General features: G+C 41.9%; 1 protein-coding gene across 7 annotated transcripts in view; it reads left to right on the top strand.

The window, feature by feature from the left end:
• DACH1 (dachshund family transcription factor 1) overlaps positions 1 to 22,629 on the top strand; it is a 458,644-nt gene that overhangs the window by 327,852 nt on the left and 108,163 nt on the right. For 4 of the 7 annotated variants that reach the window (XM_068267844.1, XM_068267845.1, XM_068267840.1 and 1 more), the window contains 3 exons: positions 540 to 712; positions 17,465 to 17,600; positions 21,683 to 21,817. In XM_068267844.1, the coding sequence (XP_068123945.1) occupies positions 540 to 712; positions 17,465 to 17,600; positions 21,683 to 21,817 (444 nt within the window). Of the gene's footprint in view, positions 1 to 539; positions 713 to 17,440; positions 17,601 to 21,682; positions 21,818 to 22,629 lie in introns of all 7 variants that reach the window. The other 3 variants (XM_068267843.1, XM_068267839.1, XM_068267841.1) reach the window with 1 other exon arrangement.

Raw genomic sequence — 22,629 nt, 5'->3', positions numbered from 1 at the left:
CATTCTTATATGAGTGATATTAGAAGCACAACGAGCTAATAAGCTGGCCAGCCCCACTGACTTCATCCATGTAATTTCCTATCCTCAGCAGTGGCCAGGTGGTAGTTGCATGAGAAGGGAAAAGGACACTCATAGTCAAGTCTGTAGTTGGATTCTTGTACAACTAAGGGAATTTACTGAGGCTCACCTATTCAGTATGCAGTGCAGTGCAGAGACACTTTAACATATTTATCGACATTGCGCCAACACTGCACAATTTAAAATGTAAAACCTTAATTATGCTGAAAGTATGAAATATGTAAAATAGTGTAAAGGAAGACATCCAATATATTGCAGAGTCACAGGATAAGCAATATTTTTTTTCATGTAGATTTAGAACCAAAACTTTGGTTTAGAATTGCTGTAACAATTAATCAGTTTGGTTGGGACACAAAGTACAGTATTGATTTTGGGACACTGCCATGTTGAAGACTGAGAATGTAGGTATTTATTACACTTTATTAACTTGAATTAGTTAACTATTTTTTTTTAATCTGCAGGTTTGGAACTTCCATTTATGATGATGCCCCACCCTCTTATTCCTGTTAGCCTACCTCCAGCTTCTGTGACCATGGCAATGAGCCAGATGAACCACCTCAGTACAATTGCAAATATGGCTGCAGCTGCACAAGTACAAAGTCCACTATCTCGGGTTGAAACCTCTGTAATTAAGGTATTTTACATCTTAAAAGTATCTACAGCTCCTTATTGCTCAGTTAGAATTCATCTTACAATAGCTAACCCTATGATCTCTTTGGGTATTATGTAATGAGATTTTCTAGGACTGGAGAACACGGATACATTGAAGTGATATAGCATAAACAGCTTGGGATTTGTTTTATCTAATTTTCTATTTAAATTAGATTATGACAATTTTCAATATTCACATGTCACAGCAAACCATATAAAGTACTTCTAAAAGAGGACTGTGAAGTGTCACTAGAGAGACTGCAGCAATGTGTACACTCCTGCAATTAGAACTTTTTGTAATAAATCCAGAACAATCAGACAACTCCTATTCAGTTGATATTTGTATTAAACCTTCTCATGGTGTTTTAGGACATAAAGGTAGCACATTTTGGACCATCCATTAGTTTAAGTTTGTTTGATCATTTCAAGTATTTACTGTTCTCCATTGAGTCAGCTGGTTACGCTAGCCTACTAAGCTGATCCCATTGGCCAACTGTCATGAGACTGGTGCCTACTACTCCTGTCAGTAATAACACCTGCTAGAGTTGGCAATAGTTAACCAGTAGGAGCAGTTTAAGAGAAAAGGAAGGAGCCTGTCACAGGCTTAAGTTTCACTCTATAGATATCTGAACACCGGTTCACTATAAGGACATAACTTAAACAGAAAGGGTTCTCTACACCAGAACTGCTGAATGAGTCCTGTCACAGCAATGTATTCATTAATTTCTCTAGAGAGAAGATCTTGAAAACCAGGCAAATAAGGAAATACTATTAGCTTTTATTTTCTGCAGCTTAAGTTATCTAAATAAAGTTTACCAAGTCTACAGAGACTTAAGGTACATTCACACGTCCAACTTTTTCGAAAAACTTGTCGTCTGAGTTTGAGCGACACTTTGGACATGTGTATGTGCTGTCGAGTAACTGATAACATAACTATTTAATTTAGTCCATTGTTCTACCCAGTCCACTGTTTATTATCAACTTAGTTAAACGACATGCAAATTAAGTAAATTAGCGTATCAGTCACTTGGTTGGTCAGTGTGTACATGATGTCTCAACAACATGTTGTTTGCACTTCAAGTCATTCAAACGACAAATTGGACGTCAAGTTGGACATGTGTATGCACTTTTCGTTTACTGTGATCATTATCTGCCTATTACATTTTGCACTTTGGCCTAGCTCTAAACTTACCCATATTCTATGCCTAGCCCTATCCCTAAAAGTATCCCCAATGCAAACTTGTATCAACAGGAACATTCATTTTTTTCTCACACTTCCTGCCTATCTACAGCGACAGTCAGTATGGAAATGTAACTTTATAAGCAGAAACTGGTGCCAACAATAATACAATGAAATCCATTGTATCCTGACTGGATGTAATTTTCTACAGATATTACCCACTGACGCCAAATGCAGCATATATTTCTATCTCAGAACAATATTTAGCATATGTACATTTATTATGATTTAACATAGGAGCTTCTTTTCCTCAGAAAAGCTGTGGATAGAGTCAGGAACAATAAGAACCCTCAGCGGGTTTCTCGATTGTACTGTATTTAAAAAGTTTACCCATTATTTCTATTATCACAGTGACATCATTGCCAAAACAGGAACATAAACAGCATGAAAACCTGTTTCCATAGCTCTTTGCTTCACCATTAATACATGTACATACAGTTCCTGCCATAGAGTCAGTATCACTAAGAAAGGAAGTGGGATGAAGTCTCCCTAGCAAATACATAGCAATAAAAACATTGCAAACTTTCTGTCATTAACTTTTTCCAATACGGAAGTTTTGGATAGAATTATAGCCAGAAATCATATCGTTTATTTGCATTAGGAAACAATGGGGCATATTCAGTAAACTATTGCTTTGAGCAGGAATTGCACTGTGACTTATGCTGTCAAGTTGGGACACGGTATTTAATTAACACAACCTGCATTACCTAAGTAACATGAGTGTTGTTTAAGTAACATACAGAAAGAAACACCGAGAGCCCAATATAGTGTAGTATGTACTGGTAATTTGGGTGCGGCAAAGTAAGTATATGATATTAATACTCACAAAGCAGGGTTACCTTCAAGGCAACCATTGTATAGGCAGGTGGGGAGATTAGACCTGTCCCCACTCAGGAATAAGAAGTCACTCTCTGTAGACTGGAAAAAAGGGGGCAACATCCCTTCACCAAGGGTGGACTTAGAACATCTACAGGCAAACAGAGGCACCAAAATGATAAAAGTCGATAAAATGTTTAAAAATCAGGGGAGACCGACCTGGGTCTCCCTCCTCATGTAGACATAACAAACTGTTGATAGAGTTCAACCAAATATTTATTCACATACTCCAGAAAGTGCAACACCTTTTGCAGGCATATCCTGCTTCCTCAGGCTATGAGCAGAGCATAAAACTCATGTAGGTCTAGTACAAAGCAAAGTGCCTCTGTCTGTTGATTGAGTAACGCACACTATGCAAGTAGCATAATGCAGGTTACCCTAGCAATGCTAACTTAAATCTAGTTTTAAAACTTTATTTAAAAATGTGTAATTGGACAGTATTACATATTTCATTGCTATACAGATGACTATTATGATTATTATTATTATTATAGTGCCAACATATAATAATAATTAATTTTTTTGTATAGCACTTTTCTCCTGTCGCACTCAAAGTGCTTGTGAAGCAGCCACCAGAGTGCACTCAGTAGGCAGTAGCAGTGTTAGGGAGTCTCGCCCAAAAACACCTTACTGGCTTACTGAACAGGTAGAGCCAAGATTCAAACCCAGGTCTTCTGTGTCAGAGGCAAAGCCCTTAACCATTACTCTATCCAGCCACCAACATATTCTTTGCTGTGAAATGAATAATTACAAGTTAAATGGACCTGGAAAGTATATTAATCCCTTTGTTCATTGCTAATGCAGCCACTTTCCCAAACCTTTAGAATTTGTGACAGAACATCCATGATATATGTAGTATTTGAGTCCCCGTTCGCACTGTGAATTGCAAAACACAATTCATGCTAGCGTTTTGCAACGGGAATTTTTTTGCGATTTTTAGGGTGTTTTCACTGGACATTTTCCCGATTTTTGAGTGATTGTGATTTGCTTTTTTAACCTATTTTGGTTTCTACGTCCAGAAACCATGTGCGCTACCGCGCGCCCCCGCGGCCGATCGTGCGCGTGCACACGCACTCCCGGCCGCGGATTCGGTAGTCAGGGAATCAATATATCGGGCTATGAAGCCCGATCACTGATTCCTCTCCCCCGCTGAAAAAGCGACAGCTTCTCTCGGAAGCTGCGCCTTTTCTGGCCGTTCCCTTCCTGATGCGCCACTCTAAGCGTGTGTTACGCTTAGAGTGACGTCATGTAAACAAACTCATGGCCGCCATCTTGTGGCCAAAAAGTAATACTACACCTGAAAATGAAAATAAATTAAAATCAACACACATTTACATTATAAATCTATTCTTTACCCCCCACCCTCCCAAAACTACCCAAATAAAATGTTTACTATAAATAAAAAAAACCATTACAATAAAAAAAAAAAAACATGTAAATATTTACCTAAGGGTCTAAACTTTTTAAATATCAATGTAAAGATGAAATATTTCTATATTTTTTTTATTTTAAACTTGTTAATAGTGATAGATGCAAAATGGAAAAAATGCACCTTTATTTCCAAATAAAATATTGTCGCCATACATTGTGATAGGGACATAATTTTAACGGTGTAATAACCGGGACATATGGGCATATACAATACGTGAGTTTTAAATATGGAGGCATGTATTATTTTAAAACTATAATGGCTGAAAACTGAGAAATAATGAATTTTTCCATTTTTTTCTTATTCTTCCTGTTAAAATGCGTTTACAGTAAATTGGCTCTTAGCAAAATGTACCCCCCAAAGAAAGCCTAATTGGTGGCGGAAAAAACAAGATATAGATCAGTTCATTGTGATAAGTAGTGATAAAGTTATAGGCTAATGAATGGGAGGTGAACATTTCTCTCGTGAAAACCACGGAACCTGAATGGGTTAAGCATTTCAATCATGATCAATCTAAAATTGCGAAAAGCACTGCATGGACCATGTTTGCGTTAACCGCAAATCTTGAATCACTGGTGATCGCTGCAGTGAGATCAGTGCCATATGGTTTTAATTGCACTAGTGGTTTTCAAAGCGCTAGTGATCACTGGCGATTCATGAAAAATGTCCGCAATTCACCCCAGTGTGAATGGACCCTTAGAAAAAGCTTATCTGGGATCCACTAGTGCCTTATTCACATTATATCAAGTTTTTCTCTTAATACACTTTTGTGTTGATAAGATTTGCCTGTTGCAAAGCTGATAAAAAGGCTTTGCTGTACACTCCTACTCAGTGCAAATGTTTGTAAAATTGTTACTAGGCTTGACACAAGAAACAAACTGATTGAATAAAAAAGATTATCTTTATTGCAAGAACAGAAAATATTATTCAAATTCTCAACGATTATAAATAGTTTGAAATGATACTAAGAAACCAATACCTTAGGTCAACCTGCCTGAAATTACATTTTGAGGACTATACATGGTTTTATGGGATGTATTATGTAGCTGCCTTGGCCTCATGCTGAGAGATTGTTTTTGAATCTGCCCTTTCTGAAATGAGATGAGCATGAGATGTCCTTTTGTAATAGAATGTTTAGATATATGAGATGGGTGAATGGCAGAGGAGCTGTAACAGGCTGGGATAGCTGAGGCTGACAGTCATGAATCACTCTGTATATGATTGCCATGACCTGTATTGGACATACTGAAGACATGGATGGGGATATTTTCATGCATTTTACAATGCTTTCATGTTGCTGAAATACTTAAGGAAATACAAGATGTTACACTATGAGAGAGGAAAATAAATATTTACTATAAGCCCGAGCTTTTCCATTGTAGCATTTCAAATATTTAATGATGAAAAGTGGTGTGCTAATATCCTTAAAACAATTATACAGTGACTGTGCTGGAGTGGAGAGACCACATGTAAAGCATGTATTATCAATTATTACTGTGCTCTCTTACACACTCAGACAAATGTGCACTGCATAATTATAGTTACACTTTGTTACTCATTTTGCAACCTATGATAAGCTGGTTAGCTATGTCAACTTGGAGTCCTTCGAATAAGGCCATACTCATTGCAAAATGCTTAGTATCACAATTATATCACTGGCTTTCTAATCACCCTAGAATCAAATCAAGCTACTAAGGGTTTTTTACCCCTTAAAGAGGAGCTGTTAGGTATGGGGTCTCAGAGAAAAAAAACACATATATCAGTAGCTAAATATTGGCTGTACTTACATTACATATACATTTCACTGTCCACGTTTGGATTTCACAGAATTTTTATATAGTATTTGCAGAGAATGATGCTCCTGACAGCTCATGGCAGGTTCCATGTTTGTCTGTCTCCTATGAAGCCAATTGTGTCATCATGTCCTCCCTGCTTCCTGATGATTCAACTCACAAAAAAGATCCTAATGGACAACACTACTGTGCAGTGAATATTAATTAGCCATGTGGCTAGGAACAATAGCGGACTCATGCAGTATACTCTAACGGAACATATGCCGTGATTTTTCAGTGCTGTGAGCTGGCCTGAGTTACAAGCTGCTGTAGCTTGAGCCTGTAACTTCTCACTAGCAGCCGAGGGGAGGACCCAAGGTGGGGAGAAGCAGCCCCAGAATGCTTTGCAGTATGTTATGCGGCCTCTCGTACTTTTAAGAACGTAGGAATAACAGTCTTGCTGTTCAGCACACATCAAAAGTAAGAGAGATTTTTAACTTCAGTATTGCCATTTTGGCTTCCTTCTAAACTGTTTAACACAGGAGAATAGAGGTTTAAATTAGCTTTTGCAGCCTGACAGTTACTCTTTAATGTTCCTGAGATTTTTGGCATATCAGCTGTGTCACTATTGATACAGCAATACAGTTTTAATACCTACACCATCAAAGGGATACATATATATTTTCTTTTCAGGACAAACAAGGATTTTATGGGTGATATTTTTTTATTTCACAGGCTTTTTATCCAGAAACATAAGGTGTAAACTCAATTTATTTTTTTTTCATGTTTCCCCTTTCTTATTTTTACATGACAATTGCCACAGTTCTAAAGCATCTCAGAATACATTGCGTGGCTTATCTCAGTTAACCACTTCAGGACCACAGGCTTATACCCACCTAGTGACCAGGCTATTTTTTTTTCAAATTGGTGCTTGCAGCTTTAATGGCTTGCTGCAGAGCCACACAACCGAGCACACAAAACAATCCCCCCCCCTTTTTCTGCCCACCAACAGAGATTTCTGTTGGTGGGCTCTGATCGCTGCTGCTGCTGGATTTGTTTTTTTTTTTATTAATTTTTTTGTTATTAAATTTGTAATACAAATTTGCATTTTATTTTTATTTTTATATCCTCATACCTCCCTCCCCCGACAGCCAATCACAGTGTTCAGTTCTCATAGGCATCAGCCTATGAGAGTCGATCACTCTCTGAGCCTCTCCAGTGGACAGCCAAGTGACACGGCTGTCCCCAGTTATCGCTGCTGTAGATCGCAGCACTGTACAATGTAAATAGATGGTGGTTTTGCTGTTTAACAGTCTCCTAGTGATGATCGCCGCTGGTCCCTGGAGATGAGTGGAGATCAGCACGCACAATCCCCTGTAAAACCCCGCCCCAGGACTTGACACCTTTTGGCGTTAGGCGGTCCTGGGGCGTCCACCCCCCTGACGCTGCTAGGCAGTCGAGAGGGGGTTAAAATGATACCATATATCATCACTAGTTGGGCATGAAATGTACTATTATCACCAGCTTGTGTTTCTGTAGCGATTGCATGTGATGTGATTGCTATGGCACACAGATTGGGTACCCCAGTGCTGTATAGATATATTAGTAGACAACATAATTGCAATGCATCTATATAGCATTGGGTGCCCAAGCTGTCGCCTTTGTTATTGCATTCAGTCGCCATGGGTGGCAGCCATTACAGTTGTCCATGAATCTTAAGGCCAAGTATAGGTGACACAAGAGGTTAATTAGTCTGGTGGTAGGGGTTTACAGAGTGTTGTTTTATTTTGTTAATGGGACAGTGTCACTTTCATTTTTTTTTGTGTAACTATATGTAAATGATTGCTGGTAGCAGCAATCAGTCGCTATTGGATAAGTGCATGAGCTTTAGTGCTGGATGTGAGTTTCACATCCATGAACTTTAAGAGTAGCTAGTTTGGACATGATACTCATGCCCAGGAACCTTAAGTGGTTACATATCTGATCTCACAATACATCCTTAACTGCCCCTTTGCTCCTTTAGAGGCCTACTGTGGTCTTTGTTGAGGTTTTAGGACTTCTCTAGGACTGCTCGTACTCTCTGGAGCTCCCTTTCTCATCCTATGACAAGTTCAGTGTAGAAAGGGCACCCTTAATATAGATACATTTTTTTGATCACATCAGGTAGATTACACCAAACAGTGGCACAGCTCAGCCTATTTAAAGCTCTGTAGCTCTTTATCAAGCTACTGAACTGCTCTGAGATACAAAACCATCATGGCTGTCCTTAAAAATACATCAGTTACCAATTACAAACAGTAAAGCCAGTAAACAGTACAAACAGTAAAGTCTTGCCAACCAATTAGCTATGAACACATCACAGAAAGACCTGATGGGGAACTATGGGATTGGAGTGAAACTCTGTCAACCTACCCTGGTCTAGCTAATTTGTAATGTACAAATTGAATTATTTATCAAAAATAAAACACAGATTATGACAGATACCTTTTGTCCATTAAGACAGAAGTCACCACCCTTCCACTGCCCTTGCAAGTGAGCCACAGCATAGCGAATTCCAGGAGGTAAATGTGCGGGTAGCAACCAATCACCAACCTCGAGGCATTCACCCAATCACACACCCCTTCCAGATTAGGAAGATGAAGCAACTTATCCTCCTATCACAGACCCGGTCAACTCCTTCGAACTTCCTGGTATTTTCTATGTGGCAGCTCACTTGCAAGGGCAGTGGAACTGCAGGGACTTCTCTTTTTTAATTTCTGAGGGTTAATTTAGTTAGTACATTATTAATGGGCTAGAGCGGGGACAGGTGGGTGGACTTTCACATTCCGACGCCAAAGTTCCCTATGAGGTTTGCCTGTGATGTGTTCATAGCTAATTGGTCGGCAAGACTTCACGGCCGGATACGCACATGAGCAAGCGCTGCAAGCGCAAAACGGCTGTTGTGCACATCCTTCTTCCCTGGTCACCACGTCCCTTCACACAAGCCTCACTGGGCGCACTTATGGTTGTACTGATGTAAGATGTCGGACAGGTTTGATGTAACGCTTTCACTCATTGCCTATGTCATTGGCTATATAATGTGAATAACTGCTAACAACAGGACAGTGCCCGGTCTCTTCATCTTTATGGTTTTTTGCAGCACATTGTATTAGTCAAGTCAGTGCATACCTTTCACTTCATCCCCCCCGATATGGACACAACGGACAAAACAGGTAGAGGCAGAGGTAGAGGCAGACCCAGAGAAAGTACAGTGCTCAGAAGTTACAACCAGATGAAGGCGCTGAGCAAGTTACACCACCTCATATGTCTGAGTTAGGCGGCGACACTACTGACGTATCGTGTGAGGAGGAGGATGATGAAGTACCTGCTGTTGGTGCATTTTTGGAGGTGTCTGAGGCAAGCAAAGCTGGACAGGATGATTATGTTGATTATGATGATACAGATCCCACATGGGTTCCTAAGAGACAAGATGACCAAGGGGACAGTTCAGAGGGGGAGTCAGAGAGGAGTAGGAGGAGACGAGTTCCTGAAAGAAGCAGGGGGAGCTCGTCATCAGAAACAGCTGGTGGCAGTGTCCAGCACCATGAATCGCCACCTATGTACAGTCAGCCAACATGCCCTTCAACGTCAGCTGCTGATGCCACCATAGTGGCATCATCCCAGGGGGCTCAGCGGTTTGGAATTTTTTTAATGTGTCTGCCGCAGATTGGAGCAATGCTATCTGTTCTCTCTGCCTCCAAAAATTGAGCCATGGAAAGGCCAACACTCATGTAGGGACAAGTGCCTTATGAAGGAACATGGAGAAAAGGCACAAACTGCAATGGGAAGAGCACCTGAGCAAAAGCAGCACACAAAAGAAAAGCCACCCTCCTTCCCCTCTTCCTCCTTCAGGTGCAGCATCTTCAGCCGCTTCCTCTCTTGCACCTTCACAGCCACCCTCCTCCACTCTGCCTCTGCCCTTGAGCGGTTCCTGCTCCTTTGCCCACAGCAGCCAGGTGTCCGTGAAGGAAATCTTTGAGCAGAAGAAGCCAATTTCTGCCATTCACCCCCTTGCCCGGCGTCTGACAGCTGGCGTGGCGGAACTGTTAGATCACCAGCTGTTACCATACCAGCTGGTGGACTCTGAGGCCTTCTGTAAATTTGTGGCCATTGGGACACCGCAGTGGAAGATATCAGGCCACAATTATTTCTCTAAAAAGGTGATACCCAAACTGTACCATGAAGTTGAGGGGCAAGTGGTGTCATCTCTGGCACACAGCGTTGGGTCAAGAATCCACCTGACCACGGATGCCTGGTCTGCCAAGCACGTTCAGGGCAGGTACATAACTTACACTGCCCATTGGGTCAACCTGGTGACCGATTGCAAGCAGGGAGTACGTGGCTGTGCAGCGGACCAACTTGTGACACCTCCACGGCTCTCAGGCAGGCCTCCTGCCACCTCCTCTCCTCCTGCTATATCCTCTTCGCTATCATCTTCCTCCTCCTTGGCTGAGTGGCAGTTCAACTCTACTGGCACTGTGATCTCCTGTCCAGCTACACAGCCCCAGCTCCCCAGGGCCTATGCTGCATGCCAGGTACGACAGTGTCACGCCATCTTAGACATGTCTTGCCTCAAAGCGGAGGGTCAAACTGGAGCAGCTCTCCTGGCTGCTTTTAACAAACAGGGTGGATCAGTGGCTGACCCCGCATCAGCTGGAGATCGGCAACGTGGTGTGTGACAACGGCATCTCCTTTCCGCATTGAATTTGGGAAAGCTGACACATGTACCCTGCATGGCATATGTGCTCAATCTAGTCATTCAAAGATTTGTGTCAAAGTACCCAGGCTTAGAGGATGTCCTGAAGCAGGCCAGGACGTTGTGTGTTCATTGCAGGTGGTCTTACATGGCCATGGCACGCTCTGCGGACATTCAGTGGAGAAACAACTTGCTGGTGAGACTCTTGATATGTAATAGCCTGACTCGCTGGAATTCGACCCTGGTCATGTCCTCTCGCCTGCTAGAACAGGAGAAAGCCATCACCCTATACCTGTACAATTATAGTAAAAGGACCCAATCTGGGGAGTTGGGGATGTTCTGGCCCAACAACTGGACACTGATGCAAAATGCATGCAGGCGCATGCGGCCGTTTGAGGAGGTGACCAACCTGGTGAGTCGCAGTGAAGACACCATCAGCGATATGATCCCGTACGCTTACTTCCTGGAGCGTGCCGTGCATAGAGTGGTGGATCAAGCTGTGGAGGAGCGTGAACAGGAACAGTTACGGCAGGAACAGTTGTGGGAGCAATTTTCATCAGAATCAGATGTTTCCTCAACACCTGCGGCAGCACAGAGGGGGGAGGAGGAGGAAGAGTCGTGTGGGGAAGAGGCGTCAGACTCGGGTGATGAGGAAGGTGTTTCTTTGGAGGAGGAGAAGGCAGCGGCAGAAGAACAACTGCATCAGGCGTCGCAGGGGGCTTGTGCTGCTTATCGTTCCTGTGGTATTGTTCGTGGCTAGGGGGAGGAGGAGGACTTACCTGATTTCACTGAGGAAGAGCAAGAGGAGATGGATAGTACGTCTGGATCCAACTTTGTGTAGATGGCATCTTTCATGCAGTCCAGCCTAGAGTTGAGGGACCCCTGTATAAAAAACCTCAAGAGGAATGAGCTGTACTGGCTGGCCACGCTACTAGACCCTTGGTATAGGCACAAAGTGGCGGACATGTTACCAACTCACCAGAAGGCAGAAAGGATGCAGCACGTGCATAGCAAGCTGGCAACTATGCTTTACGATGCATTTAAAGGTGATGTCACAGCACAACGCAATAAAGGTATCACTGCCAGTAATCCTTCTCCCATGTCCACGCAGGCAAGTACAGGATGCTCCATCGATCGCTTGGTGATGTCGGACATGCGGACATTCTTTAGTCCAACGCCTCGCCTAAGCCCTACCAGATCCACGCTCCACCAACGCCTGGATCGGCAGGTAGCCGACTACCTGGCCTTAAGTGTGGATGTAGACACTGTGAGCAGCGATGAACCCTTGCACTACTGGGTGCGCAGGCTTGACCTGTGGCCAGAGCTGTCCCAATTTGCCATCCAACTTCTGTCTTGCCCTGCCTCAAGTGTCCTGTCAGAAAGGACCTTCAGCACAGCTGGAGGCATTGTCACTGAGAAGAGAAGTCACCTTAGTCACAAAAGTGTTCAGTACCTCACCTTGATCAAAATGAATGAGGCATGGATCCCGGAGGGCTACTGCCCGCCCGAAGACTAAGTCAGTCCCCACACACAGAATCTGTGCCTGCACGCCGTGTGACTGGCTGCCTGCCCCAAGACTAAGTCGCTCCCCACACAGCATCTCTGCCCGCAGGCCGCTTGACTGCCTTCTCCGCCACCACCAACAGGGTCCAGAACTCCAGGCTGAATTTTAGCGGCCGCTATAATCATTTTTCTGGTGCGTGTACATGCCTGCCTAATTTTTCTGGCTGCACTGCAGCTGCAACAACAAAACAAAAAGCATGTACATGTGCCAATTCCCCTTCGTGATCATTATTTTGCCGCGGTGAAGGGGCTTGCGTATCACAATGAAGCAATGACGCCAGCTAGACGAGTGTCTAAGGGGGGGGGGCACACCCACGATAATAAGGTCGTTGCTTCATTGTGGACAGACCAAATTTGATCAGCTGGACAGTCACTGTTCTGTCATTCAGCTACTTTAGCACTCTCGTCATGGTGCGCACCAGTCCAGCACGGCCGTCACTACACAAGCAGCTGTTTGCAGTCACTGCATACCTTTCACTGCATCTTTGACTGCACATTGTATTATACTTGGCAGTCAGTGCATACCTTTAACTTGAATGGATGGCAGACTTGCTCTCCATAACAGATTCTCGTTACAGGTAGTAAAGTTGATCAGTGTCATATACAGCAGGGCCTAGACAGTCCTCCGGTATCATTATTTTTGGTCACTACCTCGGGGCATGCATGCCATGCCTACTGCCTTCCTTTGATGTGTGGTAGCCGTTCCTGCTCCTTTGCCCACAGCGTGCCTGCTGCCTTCCTTGGATGTGTGGTGGTAGCCGTTCCTGCTCCTTTGCCCACCGCGTGCCTGCTGCCTTCATTGGATTTGTAGTGATGGTAGCCGTTTCTTAAGTACCATCGAAAGTTTCACACATTTGAATGAATGGCAGACTTGCCCTCCATAACAGATTCTCGTTAAAGGCAAGTGGTGTCACCTCTGGCACACAGCGTTGTGTCAAGGGCCCATCTGACCACAGATGCCTGGTCTGCAAAGCACGGTCAGGGCAGGTACATTACTTATACAGCAAATGGGTCCTTACTTGGATGTCTGGTGGTGGTAACCAGTTCTCAGGCTCCCATTCCGGACTGGAATCGAACCCTGATTTCCCGGCCATTACCCATGGTCACTCACAATGGCAGACTTGCCCTCCATAACAGATTCTCGTTACAGGTACTGAAGAACAGCCAGCAGAAAATGTAATTAAAATAAATAGAAGTAAGCTTTAACAATGGTAGAGAAAGAACCATCGAAAGTTGATAAGGCAGTCAGACATTACCTGATATCACTGAGAAAGAGCAATCTCGCCATGGTGCGCACCAGTCCAGCATGTCCATCACAACACAAACAGCTGTTTGCGGTGCATTACACAGTGAGTTGATGTATACACATGCAAGATGTTTTAAAGCACTTTAGGCCTGCAATTTAGCATTTAATGTGATTTCTGCCCTTAAAACACTGCTTTGCGTCAAATCCAGATTTTTTTCCCCGGGACTTTTGTTTTGACATCTATCCCACTCATCCATGCCCCCCTCCAGGTGTTAGACCCCTTGAAACTTCTTTTCCATCACTTTTGTGGCCAGAATAAGTGTTTCTAGTATTCAAAGTTCGCCTCCCCATTGAAGTCTATTGCGGTTCGCGAAAGTTCGCGCAAACTAAACTTTTGCGGAAGTTCGCGAACCGAACATCGGAGGTTCGGGCCATCTCTAGTAAACTGGTACAAGCTATAATAATATTGAGAAAAACACTGCTTTAGGCCTTGTTTCCATCTGTGCGCTTCTATCCGCTTCTGTCCGCTTTTTAGCAATATGTATCAATGTAACTTTGATGTGCTGATAAAAAGTGAATAGAAGCGGACAGAAGCGCACAGATGGAAACGAGGCCTGAGGGAAGTTTCACACTAGATTGCTCTGAAACCATTCACATATTTTCGGCCGTGGAATTTTTGACACCACTCATGTTCATATGCACTAATATGTGTACGATTGTCCTCATCAACACATCAGAAAATATAGTAGGAACACTCTCTGAAATCACACCACCATTAGACCAATGTAGAAGTGCCAAAAACCTCAATTTTTTTTTTTTTAAATAGCAGCCATAAATAATACTTAGGGCTTGATTCACGAAGACAAATAGCATGCCTTATCAAAGTTAACATGCCTTATCAGATTAGCATAGCGAGTGCTACGAACTTATGCCTGCTAATTGGCAAAGATGAGAGCTCCACTCGTCCTGCCCTGAGCCCCTGCAGGTTCGTATGCTACTCTGATAAGGCATGTTAACTTTGATAAGGCATGTTACCTTTGATAAGGCGAACTATTTGTCTTAGTAAATCAAGCCCTTAAAGTGTACCTGAGGCAAAAATAATGCAAAAAAAAAAAAAAAGATTAAAAACAGATTACAAACGGATTAAAAACAAATTAACTAAGAAGAGCGAATACTCTGAATCCAGCAGAGGCTTCCAATGTCCTCCTGCTCCCTACTGTTGCCACATGTGGACTCCTGAAAGATATCCTACAAGAACTTGTTTGATTTGTGCCTGCAACCACACTCCTTTTCATGCATGATCACAGCTGTACTGTGCTTGTGCAAGTATGGCCATAAGCCTGCGCACTAAGCCTGAGCTGCTCGTGGATGAGTGGCTCTGTGCACTGCAACGGTGGGGCTATACTCATGTGGATGCAGCATGGCTGCACTCGTGCATGAAAATTAACATGGTAACAATCTTCAAAAGGGTCCTGGGCAACTGTCATAGTCTCCAGGACACGGGAAGCCCCCAGAGGATACAGAGGCTGCCGTCTTCTTAGGTAAGTATCATTTGTTTTACATTAGATTCACCTTGGGTTTACTTTAAATATAATTTGATCTCGTCAACACTTTTCTAAACATTACTAACAAAATAGGGCAATATTTTTCAGATTCACTCCACTTCACTTTTTATGTAAATGACTCCCCTCCTGACCCAATTTAGCAGTTCTACTAGAAGAAGGAGATGGAGAAATAAACACAAGTTTTGCATTACCCATGTTTAATTTCAGATTTTCTTTTTCTTGTACTTTGTGCCAGTTACTAGAATCTTCCCAAGTGTACAGTAAAAAAATAAATAAATAAATAAATTAAATAAATAAATTAAAAAAAAAAAAAAAAAAAAAAAAATATATATATATATATATATATATATATATATATATATATATATATATATATATATATATATATATATACACACACACACACACACACACACACACACACACACACACACACACAGTGGGTTGCAAAAGTATTCAGCCCCCTTGAAGTTTTCCACATTTTGTCACATTACTGCCACAAACATGCATCAATTTTATTGGAATTCCACGTGATAGACCAATGCAAAGTGGTGTACATGTGAGATGTGGATCGAAAATCATACATCATTCCAAAAATTTTTTACAAATCAATAACTGCAAAGTGGGGTGTGCATAATTATTCGGCCCCCTGTGTCAATACTTTGTAGAACCACCTTTTGCTGCAATTACAGCTGCCAGTCATTTAGGGTCTCTACCAGCTTTGCACATCTAGAGACTGAAATCCTTGCCCATTCTTCTTTGCAAAACAGCTCCAGCTCAATCAGATTAGATGGACAGCGTTTGTGAGCAGCAGTTTTCAGATCTTGCCACAGATTCTCGATTGGATTTAGATCTGGACTTTGACTGGGTCATTCTAACACATAGATATGTTTTGTTTTAAACCATTCCATTGTTGCCCTGGCTTTATGTTTAGGGTCATTGTCCTGCTGGAAGGTGAACCTCCGCCCCAGTCTCAAGTCTTTTGCAGTCTCCAAGAGGTTTTCTGCCAAGTTTGCCCTGCATTTGCATCCATCCATCTTCCCATCAACTCTGACCAGCTTCCCTGTCCCTTCTGAAGAGATGCACGATGAGAGCATGATGCTGCCAGCAACATATTTGACAGTGGGGATGGTGTGTTCAGAGTGATGTGCAGCGTTAGTTTTCTGCCACACATAGCGTTTTGCATTTTGGCCAAAAAGTTCCATTTTGGTCTCATCTGACCAGAGCACCTTCTTCCACATGGTTACTGTGTCCCCCACATGGCTTGTGGAAAACTGCAAACAGGACTTCTTATACTTTCTGTTAACAATGCCTTTCTTCTTGTCACTATTCCATAAAAGCCAACTTTGTACAGTGCATGACTAATAGTTGTCCTATGGACAGAGTCTCCCACCTGAGCTGTAGATCTCTGCAGCTCGTCCAATGTCACCATGAGCCTCTTGACTGCATTTCTGATCAGCGCTTTCCTTGTTCGGCCTGTGAGTTTAGGTGGATGGCCTTGTCTTGGTAGGTTTACAGTTGTGCCATACTCCTTCCATTTCTGAATGATCACTTGAGCAGTGCTCTGTGGGATGTTCAAGGCTTTGGAAATCTTTTTGTAGCCTAAGCCTGCTTTAAATTTCTCAATAACTTGATCCCTGACCTGTCTTGTGTGCTCTTTGGACTTCACGGTGTTGTTGCTCCCAATATTTTCTTAGACAACCTCTGAGGCCGTCACAGAGCAGCTGTATTTGTACTGACATTAGATTACACACAGGTGCACTCTATTTAGTCATTAGCACTCATCAGGCAATGTCTATAGGCAACTGACTGCACTCAGATCAAAGGGGGCCGAATAATTATGCACACACCACTTTGTAGATATTTATTTGTAAAAAATGTTTGAAATCATGTATGATTTTCGTTCCACTTCTCACATGTACACCACTTTGTGTTGGTCTTTCATGTGGAATTCCAATAAAATTGATTCATGTTTATGGCACTAATGTGACAAAATGTGGAAAACTTCGAGGGGGCTGAATAGTTTTGCAACCCACTATATATATATATATGTGTATATATATATATATATATATATATATATATATATATATATATATCAGAATGTACAGTTGAGACTTGATAGAACAAACCACAGCAAACTGACATGGGTTTCATTGGAATAGCTCAGAAGTATTAAATGCTTTATGACTAATGTGGCTTCTGTAATTTTTATGTAGTTTAAAATTGCTGTTGAAAAAATGTTTGCAATTTTTGTACTTGCCAAAATGAATGAAATTATTTAGTTTTTTTATTTCTATTTTCAACAGGAGCGGGTTCCAGATAGTCCATCCCCCGCACCCTCCCTTGAAGATGGGCGAAGGCCGGGCAGTCACCCTTCATCTCACAGAAGTAGCAGTGTTTCCAGCTCTCCTGCAAGGACTGAAAGCTCTTCAGACAGAATACGTATGTTTTTTACTCCACTCTGTTGCTCACTAATTACATTTTTGTGTTTCGTATCATTGTATTTCATTTATGAAACTGTTAGGGCTCATTTCCACTTGTGCGGCGTGTGTCTCGCAGACGCACACCAGCACTGAGCGGGTGGGCGGAATCGCAGGTAAATCCCATCAGCCTTGCCATTCTGCGATAGTGGAAACGGGCCCTTAAACAGCTCCATCCAAAATATTTTCCCCATTCTGCCAAATTCTGCATGCCAAAAAGTTACAGTGTAGCATAAGATACTACTAAAACTTGTCTCATAGCTCCTTTTTGCCATATAGTTATTAATAATGAAAATAACAATTTGCCATATAATTATCCCACAGGCCTTTGTTCCAAAGTATTGTTATCTGCATAAAGACACAGTTCCTCCCCGGTTACAGTACAGTCAGTAGAGGAATGGATAGGGATTAAACAGTAGAGAACACACGTTTTTGATGGATATATGTTTCATTGAGCTGCTAAGCTTTTGCATGGTATGCAATGTTTATTCCATTTTTTTTCTGTAACACAAGCCTCTGGAACCATGTTCTGCAGTAAGGAAAAATAATTTGCGATTATATATGTGAAAAATAAGTGATTGGTCCTACAAAAACATCAAAAGTTTTTTTTCTGAGCCAGAAATCTCATTAAATTTTTATTAGTGTTAGTCAATTTGCAGTGGATGATTTTTTTTGACCAATTTTTATGAAAATTGAATGGTGTTTTTAAAAGTTTTCAATTATTTTTTTTTGTCACAATTGGGGAAATTTGAACATGTGTGAAACATTGATCAGAGTCTTTAAATCTTACAATTAATCATAAAAAATTATTGTAATTCTTAAATTGAAAATAAATTTAAAAAATTGCATTGTGTGTGGCAACCTTTAAAGGGACTTCAATATGTAGTTATTTAGGTTGAAAAAAGGTCCATTATCCATTGAGTTCAACCAGAAATATGGTAGTATTCTTATGTGCTGCCAATCAATGGATTACCCTATGTGTGCATAATGAATAGCAAACTCCTCCTCTTTTCCATAATGAATAGCAAATGAATAGCCTATTTCTCCTCTTTGCAGGTGATTACTCATAGAGCAGGATGGAAAGTTTCCAGGTAGTCCACATTGCACATACTTAAGGTGTTCAAATAAGTGCAATTAAGTAGTTGGTTATCTTTGAAAATTGATAGCTGGCTACAAAATATAATGCAAGAATCTTTCTCAAAAACATTAAACTACAATGAGCCTGACTCACTTTTTCTCCTAGGAGATAATTTTCCATCATCTGTTTAAAGCGGACCCAAGCCAAACATTTTTTTAATTCAAAATATTTAGTTGCACCACTCTGACACATATAAAGATAGATAAACACTCCTTCAAGCCAATGAGCATTTCAATGCATGCTTTTCACCCTCCTCTTTGCATAACTAGGATTATACAGGTGGCAGCCATTAGCAATTCCTCCATTGCTGGACACTACCTACTCCAGCATTTTGCCGGATTCTGTCCCGGCAATTTGAAAGGAAGGGAGGGGTTTCTCCAATAAATGTAAAATATTTTATATTTGTCATCATGCAGCTAAAAAAAAGGCTGCTATTTATTATTATAATTTAGAAAATACATTTTATTTCTGAAATCTTGTATTTTTAATTTGGGTCCACTTTAACCACTTGAGGACCCACCCTTTACCCCCCCTTAAGGACCAGCGCTAGTTTGATTGATCTGTGCTGGGTGGGCTCTGCAGCCCCCAGCACAGATCAGGGTGCAGGCAGGGAGATCAGATTGCCCCCCTTTTTTCCCCCCTATGGGGATGATGTGCTGGGGGGGTCTGATCTCTGCTGCCTGCGAGTGGCTGGCGGGGGGGGCACCTCAAAGCCCCCCTCCGCGGCGAAATGCTCCCCCTCCCTCTCCTACCTGGCCCCCTTTGGTAAGCCGGGCTGCACAGGACGCTATCCGTCCTGTGCAGCCAGTGACAGGCTGTCTCCTGTCACATGGCGGCGATCCCCGGCCGCTGATTGGCCGGGGATCGCCGATCTGCCTTACGGCGCTGCTGCGCAGCAGCGCCGTACAAATGTAAACAAAGCGGATTATTTCCGCTTGTGTTTACATCTAGCCTGCGAGCCGCCATCGGCGGCCCGCAGGCTATTCACGGAGCCCCCCGCCGTGATTTGACAGGAAGCAGCCGCTCGTACGAGCGGCTGCTTCCTGATTAATTAGGCTGCAGCTGGCGACGCAGTACTGCGTCGCTGGTCCTGCAGCTGCCACTTTGCCGACGCACGTTATGAGTGTGCGGTCGGCAAGTGGTTAAAATAACTTTTCAGCACTCTGCAACTGAAAAAAAGTACCAAAACGTAGGTGAAAAGGTAGTGTCAAAATTATTTTGAGCATTTTTTTTACTTGCTGATAAGATGTAAAAGAAGCAAACTTAGGACAACAAGTGAATTGGATTTGTCCCAATAGCATTAACATAAAGCTATAGTATTTTTTGTAATTAAAAGATGGGGTTTCACTTTTAAATTATACCAAAAAGATTACAATCACTGAAAACATTGTAAAGCTAATATTTACATGAGGTGAAATAAGTAAATGGGGTTTCTGCATAACAGTCAGTGAGTGTGCATGCTGTTCCAGCCAGCCACCAATAAGCACTCCACAGCACACCATCAGCACCAGTTGTCGGCATCCAGTCATCCACCAATCCACACATCCGCATTTAGCCGTACATCTATCAGCACCCATTCACTAGCCTATCAGCACCCAGCCACCTACCTATACATCTGCACTAGGCCATACACCTGTCAGTTCTCATCCACTAACCTATCAGGGCCCAGCCACCCACCTATCCATCTGCACTCAGTTGTACACCTGATAGCACCCATTCACTAGCCTATCAGCATGCAGCCACCCACCTATACATCTGCACTTGGATGTACACCTGTCAGCTGCCATTCACTAGCCTATCAGCACCCAGCCACCCACCTACACATCTATCTCTGTTTGCTTCATGCAGCAAAAAGTCTAGAACCGGCCATGGGATTGACCAGTAAAATGCTTAACCAGCAGATTACTTTTTCCCTGAATAGAGTCAGAAAAGGCACTTTGTGAGGGCCATAAAGATATCTGATCAGCTGCATGGCCATCATGATGTCTATACATAACTTTACTACAGAACAGTGTGCTCTCTATTTTGTATATTACACAGTGGCTTATAGCAGCAAATAATTGCATCCTACTGCAAAACTGTGCAGTCATATGTGATTAATTACTAGTGAGCATCTGTTTTCTTCCATCTGCTAGTGAAAGTGATCAATCACATATCTTCCACAATGAATGCCATGCAGTTTAGTAGTACCCTTTGGTTGAGAATAATCACTTGTTTGCGTTAGCCCTTATACAAGTAAGTTGTACGTTTAGCTGGATCAGAAAGCAGACAAAGTAATGATCATGTGCATTATAAATATGTTTTGCCATATACTCATTTATTGCTGTTATTTGGACTTTTAAATCCACACTGGAAACACACATAATAATTTGTTTAATTGGACAGTATTATGTAATATTAGATATTATTTTATAGATGCATGAAAGCACTGTAAGTAGTACTATAAAGCCTTTCCATATGCCTTGCATTAAAAAAGCAGCCAAGTGATGGTATTACCATATATGGTGATGTTTAGGTTAGAGGCCTGCTTCAGGTTGGATACTGGAGTTACCCGAAATATGGGCCGGGTTCGGGTCCCCGTTTTGACTTTAAATGGGTTGTGGGTTGGGTTCAGGCAGTGAGTCTGCGGGTGCAGGTCGGGTGCCAGATTCACCAGAAAGCAGGTTGCAGGTCAGGTATGGGTAGTGGGGCTGTGGGTTGGGTGCAGGTCTGAAAAATTTGACCCATGCAAGTCTCTAGTTTAGAGCACAGTTAATCAAAGGTCACTGGTGATCAAAGGACACCTTAGCAAAGTATTGGTTTTAAAGTGGTTACTAACCATATGTCTTAAAAAAAATACATATAAAATTTAACAAAAAATAAGACTAAAATATTAATTTTAATGTTTTCTTTCCTTCCTTTATAAGCTGTTCATCAAAATGGTCTGTCAATGAACCAGATGCTGATGGGTCTGTCTCCAAATCTTATACCCGGTCCAAAAGAAGGTGATCTCGCTGCTCATGAAGCTGGACATGAGGCAAAAAGGATACATATGGAAAAAGGTTTGTGTAAAAGTAGTAACAGTTGACTGAAACAAACTGATTTGTAAAAAAAATAATGTAACAGAGGCGCCAACAAGCATGAAATGTATATAAGCTGGTTAAAAAGGTAGTAGTGAACTTAACTCCTAACTATTTGTCAACTAAAAAATGCCAATATGTGATGCATTTCATGGGACACAACCTGCTTCATCGGGCAACAATCGAGTATTGGACTAGGATCTTAGTGCACTGGGCACCTCCGTGAATACTCAGATAGTGCATGGCAATCTAAAACAACTAGAATGTTATAGAGTGCTTAAAGGAACCAAAAAGCTATCCTGCATTTAGCTAAAATCACAGAAATGTAATGTAAAAAAATTAAAATGACTTTATAAGTCAGTAGAATATGCACAACAAGACAAAATATTTGTATTGTTTTCAGCAGGGACTCTGCATTACACAGTAAAACTGATGTGTTTAAAAACTTTCCTCTTCATCTCAGCAAATAAGCCAGTAAATGGTGTCATTGTAAAATGTGCCTATCTTCCTATATCCATGGCTCGCATGGCACAATTATCTGGTGTTTTAATAAAAAATGGAAAACTTGTTCTTGCTAATCATCAGGATTACCTGCTGGGGACTCTGATATGTAGATATGATTCTCTAAACACTTAGAGCTGCTTAATTTTCTATGAAGGTAAAATGGTTTTTAAGGTTATATTATGCGTAAGAATGTTGAACAATATGTAGTAAAAGGCTTCTGGTGGCAAAAATTAAAAAAAAAGATGAATTTAGACAAGACTGTAGGAATTGCTTCCAGTGAGGCATGCTGA

This window comes from Hyperolius riggenbachi, chromosome 2 (genome assembly GCF_040937935.1).
Source record: "Hyperolius riggenbachi isolate aHypRig1 chromosome 2, aHypRig1.pri, whole genome shotgun sequence".
Lineage (NCBI taxonomy): Eukaryota > Metazoa > Chordata > Amphibia > Anura > Hyperoliidae > Hyperolius > Hyperolius riggenbachi.
The sequence above is the reverse complement of the archived record's forward strand: the minus strand, read 5'-3'. Positions and strand labels throughout refer to the sequence as shown.